The sequence below is a fragment of the Photinus pyralis genome, unplaced genomic scaffold (genome assembly GCF_008802855.1).
Source record: "Photinus pyralis isolate 1611_PpyrPB1 unplaced genomic scaffold, Ppyr1.3 Ppyr1.4_unclustered_Scaffold2906, whole genome shotgun sequence".
In the NCBI taxonomy this organism is placed as follows: Eukaryota; Metazoa; Arthropoda; class Insecta; order Coleoptera; family Lampyridae; genus Photinus; species Photinus pyralis.
In genome coordinates, this window is record NW_022171288.1 from 1 (window position 1) to 13,928 (window position 13,928).

At 34.4% G+C, this 13,928-nt stretch overlaps 3 protein-coding genes across 4 annotated transcripts; 1 reads left to right on the top strand and 2 right to left on the bottom strand.

The window, feature by feature from the left end:
• Positions 1-1,224: 1,224 nt before the first annotated feature.
• LOC116181927 lies at positions 1,225-8,965 on the bottom strand. Its single transcript, XM_031502381.1, has 2 exons — positions 8,559-8,965; positions 1,225-2,170 (listed from the first exon to the last, which is right to left on the bottom strand). Exons 1-2 carry the CDS (start codon positions 8,689-8,691, stop codon positions 1,362-1,364), a joined length of 942 nt encoding a protein of 313 aa, XP_031358241.1. The 5' UTR covers positions 8,692-8,965; the 3' UTR covers positions 1,225-1,361.
• Positions 2,791-7,565, bottom strand: LOC116181926. 2 transcript variants are annotated; one of them, XM_031502378.1, is made up of 8 exons: positions 7,231-7,565; positions 4,336-4,571; positions 4,064-4,282; positions 3,957-4,016; positions 3,765-3,875; positions 3,494-3,705; positions 3,074-3,236; positions 2,791-3,020 (listed from the first exon to the last, which is right to left on the bottom strand). In XM_031502378.1, the coding sequence occupies exons 2-8, from the start codon at positions 4,559-4,561 to the stop codon at positions 2,911-2,913; spliced, it is 1,101 nt and encodes a 366-aa protein (XP_031358238.1). In that variant the 5' UTR covers positions 4,562-4,571; positions 7,231-7,565; the 3' UTR covers positions 2,791-2,910. The 2 variants fall into 2 exon arrangements, with proteins under 2 accessions (XP_031358238.1, XP_031358239.1); XM_031502379.1 differs by lacking the exon at positions 7,231-7,565 and having other exon boundaries at positions 4,336-4,586.
• Positions 8,966-10,179: 1,214 nt separating the features above from the next.
• LOC116181929 lies at positions 10,180-13,417 on the top strand. Its single transcript, XM_031502383.1, has 5 exons — positions 10,180-10,281; positions 10,817-11,079; positions 12,288-12,961; positions 13,071-13,230; positions 13,294-13,417. Exons 2-5 carry the CDS (start codon positions 10,911-10,913, stop codon positions 13,407-13,409), a joined length of 1,119 nt encoding a protein of 372 aa, XP_031358243.1. The 5' UTR covers positions 10,180-10,281; positions 10,817-10,910; the 3' UTR covers positions 13,410-13,417.
• The last annotated feature ends 511 nt before the right edge of the window (positions 13,418-13,928 follow it).

Genomic DNA, 13,928 nt, shown 5'->3' on the forward strand with positions numbered 1-13,928 from the left:
CAGCGCGAGAATTATAGTTACAATTACAACAAAATTAGCGAGCCGAGCTTTACGTTCACCACTGACTATTTTTAGTAGGAGACTTGCTAGTTGCTGACACGTCGGAATTTTCGCACGCTGTTATTATGGGCGCCTGACACTTTAATCTTAGTTAGTCTTGCGTTGAATGTACTAACTTGTACTTAGGTCATTTTTGTTTATAAAACTGTTATTTGTGACACGTTGAAATGGCCCCACAAAGAAGTGAAATATGGTTTCACTTTGAGGTTTTAGTCGACAAAGTTTCTGCTAAATGTTCATACTGTAAACAAGTTTTATCAACGAAAAACGGGTCAATGGGGAATTTAAATCGGCATATAAAAACAAAGCATCCTACTATAAGCATCGCTAGAGGATCCACCCCATCATCGAGCACTCATTCACAGACAGCAGAACCATCATCAAGCTGTTCCCAAATTACAAAAACAACAGCAATTCAAGAAGGAGAGTGAGCGCCAGTGCTAGTAACGCTGGTACTAGCATAAATATTGGTGCTACTGGTGCTAGTAGCAGTTCTGCTTCTGTTAATTCCAAAGCTAATACTCAAAAAATCCAGTCTGATATTAGTCATTTTACATATTCAAACAAACCTTTATCCGTGATAAAAAATAAAGAAATAGATAAACAGTTTCTACGCTGGGTAGTTAAAGGCTATCATGCTTTTAGAGTCGTTGAGGAGAAAGAGTTCCAAAAATTTTGTGAAATGCTTTGTCCGAACTATAAAGTGCCATCTAGAAAAACTTTGAGTAATAATTTACTAGAGCAATTGTACCAAGCATCGCGAGAGGCTATTCAAGAAGAACTAGTTCACGTTAAAGGTCGATTCACACATAACAGTGACGTCTCAGTGCCGTGTCAGTTCAGTTTCAGTGACATCCGTGACGTGCCAGTGGAGTCTCTTCACACATATCCGTACAGTTTCAGTTCAGTTCTCAGCGATTGACGATCAGGATGGCTGCGTTTACAGACAGAGAATTGGCTATGATTGCTGTAATTTTAGATGAAGAAGAGACGCATCATACAAAGAAGCGCAAATGGGTACATGAGGCTTGGAGAAAAAGAGAAACTGAAGGAGAGTTTGCTACCTTATACAAGGAACTGATGCACGACGAAACAAAATTTTTCGAATATTTTAGAATGTCCGAAGAGTGTTTCAATATTCTTCTCAGTAAAATAGGACCACAATTAAAAAAACAAGACACTCATTGGAGAAAGTCTATTACACCGAGGGAACAACTAGCAGTTTGTTTGAGGTAAGTAATAACAATACAAATCTCGACAATATATATTTGTACATACTTAATGTAAAAAATCATGTTCAGTTAATTTGGAAAGTTGTGAAAATAACTTTGCAAAGGGTTGTTGGTCGCGTTTGAATCTCCCACAGATGAAAATTCATTTTGATTTGGATTTTGCAAACTATGTTGTGGAAATGGTGCAACAGGCGACGGTAAAGGAGTAGTTCCTCTTGACGTGGAGGTCGATGATGAGTGCTCGGAATGTAGCCTTGTGTTAACAAAATTGGGGCCAGGTCTTGGATATGAGTCCTGCTGCATGATCATTTCCATTTCGTATTTTTGCACCGTGTGAAATATTTCAGATTTTGCTAGATGCAAGTAATATGGCGTAAAACTTTTTAATGTTGGAGCTACACCAGCTAGAAATGCGTCCACGTGGTGTTGCGGAGCAGTAGTAACTTGCTTGTCCTTTTTGTCACTTATCAAATACTCCATTAGTTTTGCTGAAGCAGTTTGTTGTGGCGGTAGCCTTCTTGATGATGTTTTGAATGAGCGTTGAGTTAAATGAGATTGCTTGTTTTCACTCGAATCTAATACATTAGGTTCCAATACATCTGAAACATTTGGCCCTGATTCATTAGGTTCCGATGATACATATGTTTCTTCTGCATCCACATTCTGCGAGTTTTCTTCTTCATCTATGTTTTCTACATCGTTTTCAATATTGCCTTTTGTTTCCCTCTCGTAGAAATAATTGCTTAAGAAGCTTAGTTGTTCGAAATATTTATACCGTTTTATTTTTTTTGCAGGGTCTCCGCTCTTAGTTTTTGTTTTCTTCATCGATTTGCGATAATTGTCTCGTATATTATTCCATCTAGCTTTACAGGATGAACCTGAAACAATTTCAAAAACTGTAAAGTACAAGCAGTTACATAATATCTTTAATTAAAATATGATTTCTTTTTTCAGGTACTTAGCTCCCCATATAGCACAAGAACGTACTGTGTACGTCCATGTAACATACATTTTTGTACAAACGTACGTACATAATACGTACAGCCATGTACCGCCGACGTACATTGTACGTACATAGTACGTTACTTTGGCACAACATTGTACCAAACAAGTACGTACGGACATGTACGTGCAGTGTACGTACGACATATATGTACAATGTACGTACAGCATACTTGTACAAGGTACGTCCGGTACCGTACGGTCATAGGGCCCCTTTCCTAATGGGTGAGAAATACAAAAACCACATGTACTGCCCTTATTCAACCAATAGAAAATTTTTCGTCATTGGCCCATCAGATATGGGATTCATGAGAACCTACTTTATCATCATTAATTTAGATTGAGACACCTTCACTTCTTTATACTTGAATTTTAATGAAATAAAAACTTAAGCAATGGCAATGGCAGTGTAGTTGCATAAATCCTTGAAATAATTCTATTGTTATTTTTATTTCAATCCTTAGTGCAAAAGTAGGTATAGAAAGAATGCAGCATGTTAATAATATGGAATGTATATTATACCTAAAACATATTAAAATAAAAACAAACAATAACTCTTAAATGAAACAAAGTCAACCAACACTCAATATTTACAAATGGCACCTTTTCGTATATTTTACTTATGTTTGGTAGCCTTCGCTCTTTCTGAGCACCGTCTGATCCATTTTTGGATACTTATCTCAACGTCCTTAATGGTAACATTTTTGAATAATGCGAGCGATGATTCTGCAGAATATAAATATAAATTATTTTGAGAATGTAATGAAACTAATACTTACTTATCAATAGTTCATGCAATTTAAGGTTACGAAATGCCTTTTTCTTTCTTTTCCCCTCGTAACTGTAGTGGATGCCACAGAAATTATTTGTTATTAACTTTTCAGTGGCCCGAAATATAAAATCATATATTGTGGCACCACCCAAATTGGATAACTCGTTAACCTACAACATTATCACTTAATAAATTATATTCATCTTAAATGATTTTGAATTATGTCACTAATTATATCTAAAAATTGATAGTCAGTTGTACTATGAAGCCATACTTCAAATGTGAACAAATATTATGCTATTATTACTTAAATTTAAAACACAATTGTCCCGAGAGTAGTGGTGTCAAAATGTACAAATTAGTAAAACCATCATCAAAAAATAAAATAATTATTATGCCTACGAACTTTAATAAAAATTACACTCACAGCATGCTCCATGCCTTCTCCTAAATGATCTTCTAGTACTGCTAAGTCTTCTTCCGTATTAACAGGCAGATTTTCCAATGTGATAAAAATAGACTCACTATTTTCTATTTGTAGCACAGTATTCTTATTTTCAATATTTGATAAACGATTAGTTATATCCAGTAACGTGGAGTGTAAAATGTTCTGTTTTCTAATTATACTTTGAAGGTATTCTAGAAAATTAGATACAAAGTACAAATATAGATATACACCTTATAAATATTGAACTCACTAATAATTGTTTTTGAATCAGACTCTTCATTGTTCTCCTCGCTGACACGTGGAGTGGATAAATTCTCACTTCTTTGGGGCAGTATATCTCTTTTTCGTCGCTCCTCTTGTCCTACATTGAAACCCCAATATAGTATACGTTTATCAGGAATAAATCTCAATAAAAGTGTTAAACAAAATACCTATCACTTACTTTTCAGAAGTTCATTTTGGTCGAAGGTATTTATTTCCACATTTGGTTGTAATTCTCTGCCTGTAACAGATAATAAAATAAATTATATTTTATAAAGTAGAACTCACGTTGTTTTTTGAATGAAGGTGGGTCTGGCAAAACGCTTTCCTCTTCTTCATCACCTTCCTCTTCTTCACCTTCCTCTTCCACCGAAGAAAAGCTGACAGTTTTTCGAAAAATTTTTCTTTTTTTTGAGGAAAAAGTGTATGACTTTGTCTCACAACCAGATTCTAGGTCAGAAGTTTTCGTGGCTTTTAGGGACTTTTTGTCTGCTTCTTTAAAAGTATCTTCAAATATTATAAGATAAGAGAAAGATCGAGAGAAAAATATTTATACTCACCAAACACATTGTTTCGAAAGCTCTCAAATGTATATGATTGCCAAACTTGGAAATTTGGGCTTTCATTATTTTCGATCGCTGCTCGAAGTGCTTTCTCACTATAAGGGGGCCAGTAACATTTTTTTCCTACGATCCACGAAGATGGAACAGCAGAAACTGATTTCTCGTCCGGAAATTTTATAACGGACCATGTTTTATTCTGCTGATTATCCACAACCTTATCCATATTAGTCACACTGCCACAAAATAATTCTTAATAATATACATGCATTTGACAATGTCTGAACTACTATTTTTAGTAAACATGAAATTTATACAAGATGCACTTACCCCGATAAAGCAACTATTAATTGATAATCACTATTTCTAATATACGACATGCATATATTTCAGAAATCAAGGTATCTGAATTGTTTACCTAGGTATATTAAATACACATACATAATATAGCTTGCACATACTAATTGCAGAATTTGATTTCAAGTGAGCAAAACTTGTACCTATGCTCGTTGTACAAGTTTAAAACTCGCTCGCGTACTAATTTTGCTCATTTGCTACTAGGTTTCTAAAAACATTGAATAAGTTACACAGAAAAACTAATACAACAGCTTGTAACAAAATAGATCGCAATAGAGAACTTTATACCTAGATGTTTTGCTAGCAATGTAGTAAAGGTACTACAACAAACCTATCATTATATCTCATTTTAACATATTTGCATGTGATCTCATCAACACTCCATACTTCTAAAGGACCTAAATCATTTACAATATAAATATTCAGTGCAGATGATGGAAGTGGTTGAAAGTATAAGTTTGTTTTTAAATTAAATTTTTGTGCAATTACATACAATTCATTATCAGCATTTGTTACAATATTTTTTATGCATATTATGTTTCCGTCCGTTAATCCACAGCAGCTATCACTTTCAGTTAGTTTGACTGTAAACTTTTCAAAACACAATTCTTTATATTGATATAAAATGTTACGAGTTCGATTATGATTTAGTAAAGGTCCATTATTGTGTAATTTATTTGGTTTAGGTGTAGTAGTTGATACTTGATGATATTTTTTTGCATCAGTGTGACGACAATCTTTTTCTATTATTCTTTTAATAATTTGTGGTAAAGGGTCGCTACCTTTGCGAATTAGTAATTTCAATGACTGTAAGTAATTTTCAAATGGAAATCCTGAAAAGTTTTGTAACACGCCAAAATTTTTGCAATCTTCCCGCAGATGCAAAAGATTATGCACATTATGTGACACATTTTCCTTCCCATACAAAATCACAAAGGTATCTATGAAATACTTTAGTAAATCATGAGCGTAATCTCCATGTTCTGCCAAGTGGCTTTCATTTGAAAAAATCCTCATAGCAACATGAAGGCTTAAGAAATTGGCATAACGATCCTTCGACAAGGTAGTTTTGAATACAAGTGGCCCTGTGTACATTAAAATTTGTCGAAACTCGGTAGCTTTAAACCGTTTGAGATCATCCAACGAGCGAGGTTTGCGAACGAACTCACAGGGGATATTTTTAGACAACTCAACTAAATAGTTTGATATGCGTGATACTTGAATATGTGCTAACTTTGAATTTGGTTTCCCAAAAACCCATAAAAGTAATAGTTTTCGCATCACACCTAAACAGATAAGATGCATGTAATCCAATGGGATGTTACGTATCATGTCAAAGTTTGGCAAAATTTCTAATATCGAAGTACCTGTGTGATGTTCTTCATCAAGTTTCTGTCGAAAATCAGTATCACACCTGCTTCTAACATTTGAAGAGTTGTAAAAACACACACGATTGTTAACGTATTCTCCCTCTATGTGACATTTTGAGCAAGAATTATACCCACTATGTCCTTTTGTAAACGTTATAAACGATTTTGCTGGAACATCACAGATGATAGCATTTACCCTAAATGGAATAGTACGATTCTTATACATAAAACCGTTATTCGTAAACAAAACCGCATCATTTATAAAATCTTGCATGAAAATGTTTGGATCAGAGGGCTTTTCGTATCCATGATATAAACCGATCATTTCGACGACGGAGGGATTCTCCCATAGATTACATATGATGGGGTACAACTGACTACCGGAACTTTTGCTTAATGGAAGTCCATCTACATTGACACCAATTTTAATTACATCTATATTATCGCTAAGTTCATATTTGTCAAGAATTTTATTGACTGCAGAATCGAGACCAAAATAGAAAAATTTACCAGGAAAAATTTCTTGTAAATCAGTCCTTCTAGGAGTTTTTAATAGCGTTCGTGCATCAGCAGGTAGATTGTTATCGAAATGTTGACGAAGCAAGCGTAACAAACTATTTAAAGCAATATGTTCAATATGATATGTGACACCCCAGTCTGCAAGTAACGAAGCAAAAGTTGTTTGTGAAGAATAATTACTCGGATTTAAACCTTCGGTGGAATTAACTGGATTCTCATCTCTACTGGGGGTTGTACTACGAAACTCATCGTCGACATCTAAATCGTCAATAGAATCTGATTCTGATTCATACTCACTAACCGTATCATCTCCAATTATAGGTGTAGATTGTGCAGATTCGGTTGTTTCATTACTTGTCGCTACCGAAGTTGGTACAGTTTCAATTACAGTTCGGTTTATGAGTTCAATTGTATCATTCGACAATTGTTGAGCATGTCTGTAATGTGTACGGGATAATTTATATTTAGGCATTTTTCTACACTTGCAATTTTAAGCAAATTGTTAACTACCTACTATAATAAAAGAGGGGAACGCAGATGATTCCACATGCACAATTATAGGTTATAATCTGCCTTTTGTATGTGTATTTAAAACAGAAAATGAAGAATTTACCACTTGTATACACAAATGATTTTAAGATATACGCACCAATAAAACTATCCCAAGTCACAACACCAACACTGAATAACACTTTTAACTTTAACCAAGATAACAAATGTTTATGCAAACCAAATAAAAGACGCCATTAACAAATCATTCACTATTCACACAGCTGCATGTAGTGCATGCGCACTAAAACCAGTAATGCGCACGTTCAGGTGTAACTGCAAACATGTTTGTACATTGTTCGTACTATGTACGTACTTGCTAACTTCTCAATTTTCGTCCGTTACTGTACGTACGCAGTACGTACATGTTTTGTACATGGACGAACGTACGTAAAATGTACGAATAATGTACGTACTATGTACATAGTGTGCTATATGGGCTACGGGAGATTCCCTAAAAACAATTTCCTTTAGTTATCGCCTGGGGCATAGTACAGTATACAAGATTGTAATGGACACTTGCAAGGTTATAACTGAGCGCCTTCTGAATGAAATGCTACCAAAGCCTACAACAGAGATGTGGAAATCTATAGCCAACGACTTTTTCACACTTTGGAATTTTCCTAACTGTTTGGGAGCTTTGGATGGGAAGCATATTATCATTCAGGCTCCACCAAATAGCGGCTCTCTGTTCTTCAATTACAAGAAGACGTTCTCAGTTGTTTTGCTGGCGCTTGTTGACGCCCATTACAATTTTATTGCGGTTGATGTTGGTGCTTACGGCAAGAACAGCGATGGTGGAATTTTTTCAAGCTCTAATTTAGGCAAAGCACTTCAACGAGGTACCTTATCTGTACCAAGAAATTCTACATTGCCAGATACAACTACTGACGCTCCACATGTAATCGTAGGTGACGAAGCATTCCCTCTAAAAAGTTATTTAATGCGACCATATCCAGGACATGATTTAGACCTACAGAAGCGTATCCTTAATTATCGCTTATGTCGTGTTAGACGAATTGTCGAAAACACATTTGGCATTTTGTGTCAAAAATTTAGAATCTATAATAGGCGACTACAGTCCAAACCAGAAAATGTAGATAATATAATACTTTCAACATGTATTCTACACAATTTCATTAAAAAGTTTGGTGCAAACACGTACATATACCAAACAATCAACGCCAATTCGAATGAGACAAGAGAGGAAATAAGACTTGACAATCTGCCTATGCAGGGGGGCAATGCAACACAAGATGCTTTTCGGGTGAGAGAACTCTTCAAGGAGTACTTCAATTCAGAAATTGGATCTGTACCATGGCAAGAAGAGAGAATTACTTTTTAATATGTATAATATTAATATATGACTATACTTAACAAAATATGTATAGACATAAAAAATTATAATAAAAATAAGTAGGTACTTACCATTTACTTTCATTTCTCCTCCTATTTTATTCCAAATGTCGAGTTTGAAACTGTTGTCCATATATTTTGGATGTGACAAATCGTAAAGGACAGAATATTTACGAACCAATTCAATCAGCTGTTCATCATCCATTTTTGGTTTTTATTTTCAATCCAATACTAAACTAAAGTAATTATTTATACACATGCAATACGCACAAACGAGCAAACAACGCACAGACACGTCAGTGATTTATTAAAAATATCGTTGGCGACAATATGCACTTTTGACGGTACTGATACTGTTCTGACACTGAAGGTTAAAATACGGAACTGTGTCGGATGTGTGTGAATGCGTTCATTTAAATTCAGAGTAATGATATTATTTATGACTGATACTGATGGAATTTCACGGAACTGAGCGGATACGGCACTGATATGTGTGAATAGACCTTAATTCTGTTTGTATAACAACTGATAGCTGGACCCCCTCAAACAATGACAACTTCACTGCCATAACTGCTCATTATTTAAGTGAGGAAAAATCGCAGTTAGTTTTAAAGTCGCGTCTGTTGGATTGTTTTCAATATGATGGTAAACATACTGCAGAAAATATTTCCAGAATTTTGACTGAGAAGTTTCGCGAGTGGAATATCCAAGAAAAAATTGTGTGTGTCGTTAGTGACAATGCAGCTAACATAATTGCAGCTGTACGAGAGGGTGGATGGAAATCTCAACGATGCCTTGCTCATTCAATAAACCTGTTGGTTCAGAATGGTTTAAAAACAATCGATCCTGTTTTAGAAAAACTAATAGCAATTGTAGCTTTTTTCCAACGTAGCTCTACAGCGCTTGCCAAATTAAGAAAAATTCAAATCCAAATGGGTTTACCAGAAGTGAAACTTAAACAAGACGTGCGTACCCGATGGAATTCTACTCTAGATATGGTTAGTCGTGCGTGTCAAATAAAAGATCCCATTATTTCGACTTTGGCATTGGACTCACCCACTTTAAACGTGTTAACTGCAGAAGAATGGTCAATGTTGGAGCAGCTAGTTGAAGTACTAGAGATATTCAAAGATATGACTGATGAGATAAGTGCAGAAAAATCAGTCGCCTCGTCAAAAATTTTCATTTTTGTTAAAGCTATATATTTCCATTTAAAAGATTTATCAATAAAACTAAATTTTCCAAACGAATTAAAATGTGTAGTGACAGAAATGCTAAATCAATTCTATAAGCGGTTTGGTGACATTGAAAATAATAATCTTCTGGCAGAAGCAACAATTTTAGATCCGAGGTTTAAAAAATACGGATTTAAAGACGAAAGTAAATATTTAGCCGCGGTTGCGAATTTGCGAAAAAGGTTAGTGCTAATCGAACTCTTCACGCAAGTGAAAATAAATCTTCTGAAACGCAGCATCAATGTGAGGAATCAATTCCGTCTTCAAAAAAATCAAAACTGTGGTGCGAATTTGATGAAAACATCAGCAACGTGTTACCCGACCAGAATGCTACTGCTGCGGTTATTATTGAATTAGATCGATATTTAAGTGAGCCTCTCCTTAAAAGAGACGGAAATCCCTTGGATTGGTGAATATCACGGCAACACGTATACCCCAATTTGTTTGAATACATGAAAAAACGATTGTGTATTCAAGCTACTTCCGTTCCATGTGAACGAACCTTTTCTAAAGCTGACCTAGTGTTGAATGAAAAACGATTATCCTTAAAAAGTTCTAGAGTGAGTAAGATTCTATTTTTGAATGCAAATTTAAAGTATAGATAGTGGTATACCTACAATTAAGTTTTTATTTGTCGTTAGAATTTATTTTAAGTTGTGAATGTTTTTTGAATTAGGTGCCTATCGCTAGTTCAATTCTATTATTTCTATTTTTTATCTATGAAGAAATATTTAGTTTACAAAAATGTCGTTTATTTTTCTTTTTTTTCTATTGTAAATGAATTCCTTTAATTAAAGATCAGTTATATTATTTTTTGTCCCAATAAAACAACGTGCTTGTACTGCTTTTTCGATCCAGTTCGCTAAAAAATACCAGCAGACTAGCATAAGAACAAGTGAACTAAATGAACTAAACTTTTGTACTATTCACTTGTCTGATCGAGATCGAAATCGGTAAAGTGAACTAAAGTTCCCAGCTCTAGTCCTAACCACTTTAGAGAAAGCCTCTTTGCACTTACCACAGTTTTTGTTTAATTTTATAATCCTAACTTAGAATGCCCATGTGTGTTGATTTTTTGTTTGCTGTTTGTTGCAGAGCTACATGCAAGAATTTCCATTGTTTTAAGCTGTGCAGGCAGAATTGCGGGCGGAATAACTGTAAATTTTTCCATTTAAGTTCCAATGACTTAATGGACCTAATTATGCAGGCCAGGCCTTTTAATCGAATTTTACAAGGAGAAGTGGATCGAGTAGCACATATTTACACGGCCAATGACACCACGGGGAAATACTGTGCCGCAATTTTGTGGGGAGGAGAATGCAAAAGCGATTTCTGCAAGAGGTGCGCACCACAACCAAGTAAGTGAAACAGTATTATACCGAGTGCTCTTTTTTTTCAAATGTTCGATCGGTCACTAAGTTAACCAGCTGTAAAAATCTAAACTTTTTGTATTTCTGTAACATTTCCTTTCACATTCTACCTATTTCTCTACATAGTCGCCAGTCCGATTTAGGCACTTGTAGCATGGTGCAGACTTTATAAAACAGTCCTTATAGAACGCAGCCTCTAAGGCGCGGTTCCCACTGGAGCGATCCCGTATAACCATGCGATATAGGTTTTCGTGAACTGTATAGAATAGTCTATATGCTATAAAGATTTCTCGATAAAGATCTTAACTGTATATCATATTTATTATAGAGTATAACTAAAGATATTCTTTAAAGATGTATGTTTTATTTAATCTATACAGCGATTATACAGCACTATCTGTATATATTTTTCTGAATAGAATATATGCTGTAAATTTATCGCACATATAAAGTATTCTTATATACACAACGACATTTCAGTACAGGTCATGGGTAAAAACACTTTACTGTTGTGGAAGATATATGCCTACTTTATTAAATCTATGTGTATTCTATACGAATAGCTATAATTATCCTCTACTAAATAGGTATTAATTCTTTACCTAATCGATACTATATTTCGCCATTTGTACACAAATCTTTAGTAACGTTGAATTATAGACGGGGTAACTAACTCATTAGTGTAGGAAAATAGGATAGTATAGATTCTGTTCAGTTTCCTTTACTGAATCTGTATAAAAGTTGCCTTTCGGAGTTGCGCGTGACAAGCTTAGCGAGGTTATGTCATTTTGTTATTGATAGACAAGTCTCATTTCACGTGCGAAACGAGTGTAATTACAAATTACCTAGTGCCGAAGGAATATGGAGACGTACACTGTGTACCAGTTTATTGGAACTAGCGGCACGTGTGTGTTAGCTACAAGTTGGGTTAAAGAAGGGCAGGTAAAGTTTTCGAAAATCCATTATGATATATCTATATGTGTTTAATTTTTTAAGGTAAAATACGATAGCAAAAAAGCATCTGATTATGCCAAAAAGGGAAAAACACCTTACAAAAAATGGACTAGCTATAAAGTTGAACCAATTTGTACTAAATTGTTCGGTAAAGTAACTATATGTACATCTAATTTCTAACTTACTTTCAAATACGAGTACCTATGCACCTACACTTGATAAATAAAATTCCTCTTTTGCAGATTCTTATGATGCTGCTTATAGGGCAGAATCTGTTTTATTGGAAAAATCTGACTTAGAATCAACCGACATAGAAGCGATCAAGAACCCCACACAGGTATTAGATAAAAAAAGACGAAAAAATAAACGTGTAATTCCAAATTGTACCAGTGCTAGAGATGAAAGTGAGCTATCTTCTAGTGAAAATGAGAGTGCCGTTATTGATCTTAATCTACCCCCTGCTCCTGATACAACACTAATAACTATTAACGAAACTGTATCAACTGAAGATCCAGCGAATTATATTCCCGTATACGTGAATAATAATGAGCCTGAAACGGATTTAGGTAATAATGGCATTTACAAAGAAACACCCTCCGAAACACGCATTGAAACAAACTCAATTGATATAACTGACATCAATGATGTTCCATTGTCGTTAGCCACTGAAAGACAAGTTAATGATATAAAAGAATTAATTATTGTACAAAATACCAAAATAGAAAATCTTATAGCACTGGTAAATGATATGTCTAAATCTAAACAATTTAAACAACTTAAACGGGGTAATGAGAAAAATACTGATGCTAATGTGACAACAGCAACGAGATGGAATTTTCCAATGCAGACCATTGATGATATTAAGAAGCTTGACGAAAGTTTGAAAAGTGGAGATGATGATAGTGTGAAAGAATTTGTAAGTAGTACTTGATACCATTGTGCAGAAACAGAAACTGTTTTTGGGTGTATTACCTTTATAATAGTATATACCTACCTGTATATTTATTACTATTATTTGTTTTCAGAAATGTTTTATTCTTCAACTTGGGGGAACTACTTTAAAAACAACAATTAAATTTATAATCAAAGAACTATATTCTATAGAATTACAACAAAATCTAAATTACTCTGGACGGGAGAATAAGTTTTCTACAAAAGATTTAGTTCAAACAAAATTAATCCTTGGTGAGTAGCCAACATTTAAAATGATGAGCTGTACAAATTAATGTTTTATTTTTTATTTTACAGAAGCAGTGCAACACAATACACGTAGAACTCAGGTTGAGGCTATCAACGAATACATGTATCACATGCAGCATGTAACTGATCGGGTTCGAGCTATGATGAAGAAAAATAATAAATAAAAAAAATACGTGTATTTTCTTTTAATAAAAATACTTCAGTTCAGTTCAGTTTCAGTTTAATTCTTTTCCTTTGGCATACAACAGTACATAGGACGCGTCATACATAAAAAAACATTAACTCACGTGACACAACATATAGATAAGTTAAAATTATGTAGATGAGTATCACAGGTTCTTACATTAGACATTCACGTAACAACATAAAAAAGTTAAAATATCACAGGGTTTTACAATCATCAACGTATTCGTTGATGGTGTAGTAACATCTTGTTGTTAAAATTTTTTTTGTTTTTCTGCTGAACTGTTGGGCCGTTGAGCATGATTTGAAGTGTTCTGGAAGCAAGTTGTAAAAGTGAATACCGGCATATACAGGAGATCGTTGCTTATAAACGTAGCAAAGTGTGATTTATAGGTACAACAAAAAAATTGTTTGCATCTTCATTAGGAAGGCAGCACATTTTGCATATGATTGGGTCTTTTGTTAATGAAATTATCGAAATTTTATCTTCAAAATGACCA

Coding starts and splice junctions, on each gene's coding strand:
- LOC116181927 (XM_031502381.1), bottom strand. CDS start 8,691: ATGGATGATGAACAGCTGATTGAATTGGTTCGTAAATATTCTGTCCTT. Junction 2,171..8,558: donor AGGAGAAATGAAAGTAAATG/GTAAGTACCTAC, acceptor AAATTGTTTCAG/GTTCATCCTGTAAAGCTAGA.
- LOC116181926 (XM_031502378.1), bottom strand. CDS start 4,561: ATGGATAAGGTTGTGGATAATCAGCAGAATAAAACATGGTCCGTTATA. Junction 4,283..4,335: donor CTTTCGAAACAATGTGTTTG/GTGAGTATAAAT, acceptor TAATATTTGAAG/ATACTTTTAAAGAAGCAGAC. Junction 3,876..3,956: donor CCAAAATGAACTTCTGAAAA/GTAAGTGATAGG, acceptor GTTTCAATGTAG/GACAAGAGGAGCGACGAAAA.
- LOC116181929 (XM_031502383.1), top strand. CDS start 10,911: ATGGACCTAATTATGCAGGCCAGGCCTTTTAATCGAATTTTACAAGGA. Junction 11,080..12,287: donor GAGGTGCGCACCACAACCAA/GTAAGTGAAACA, acceptor CCTCTTTTGCAG/ATTCTTATGATGCTGCTTAT. Junction 13,231..13,293: donor TCAAACAAAATTAATCCTTG/GTGAGTAGCCAA, acceptor TTTATTTTACAG/AAGCAGTGCAACACAATACA.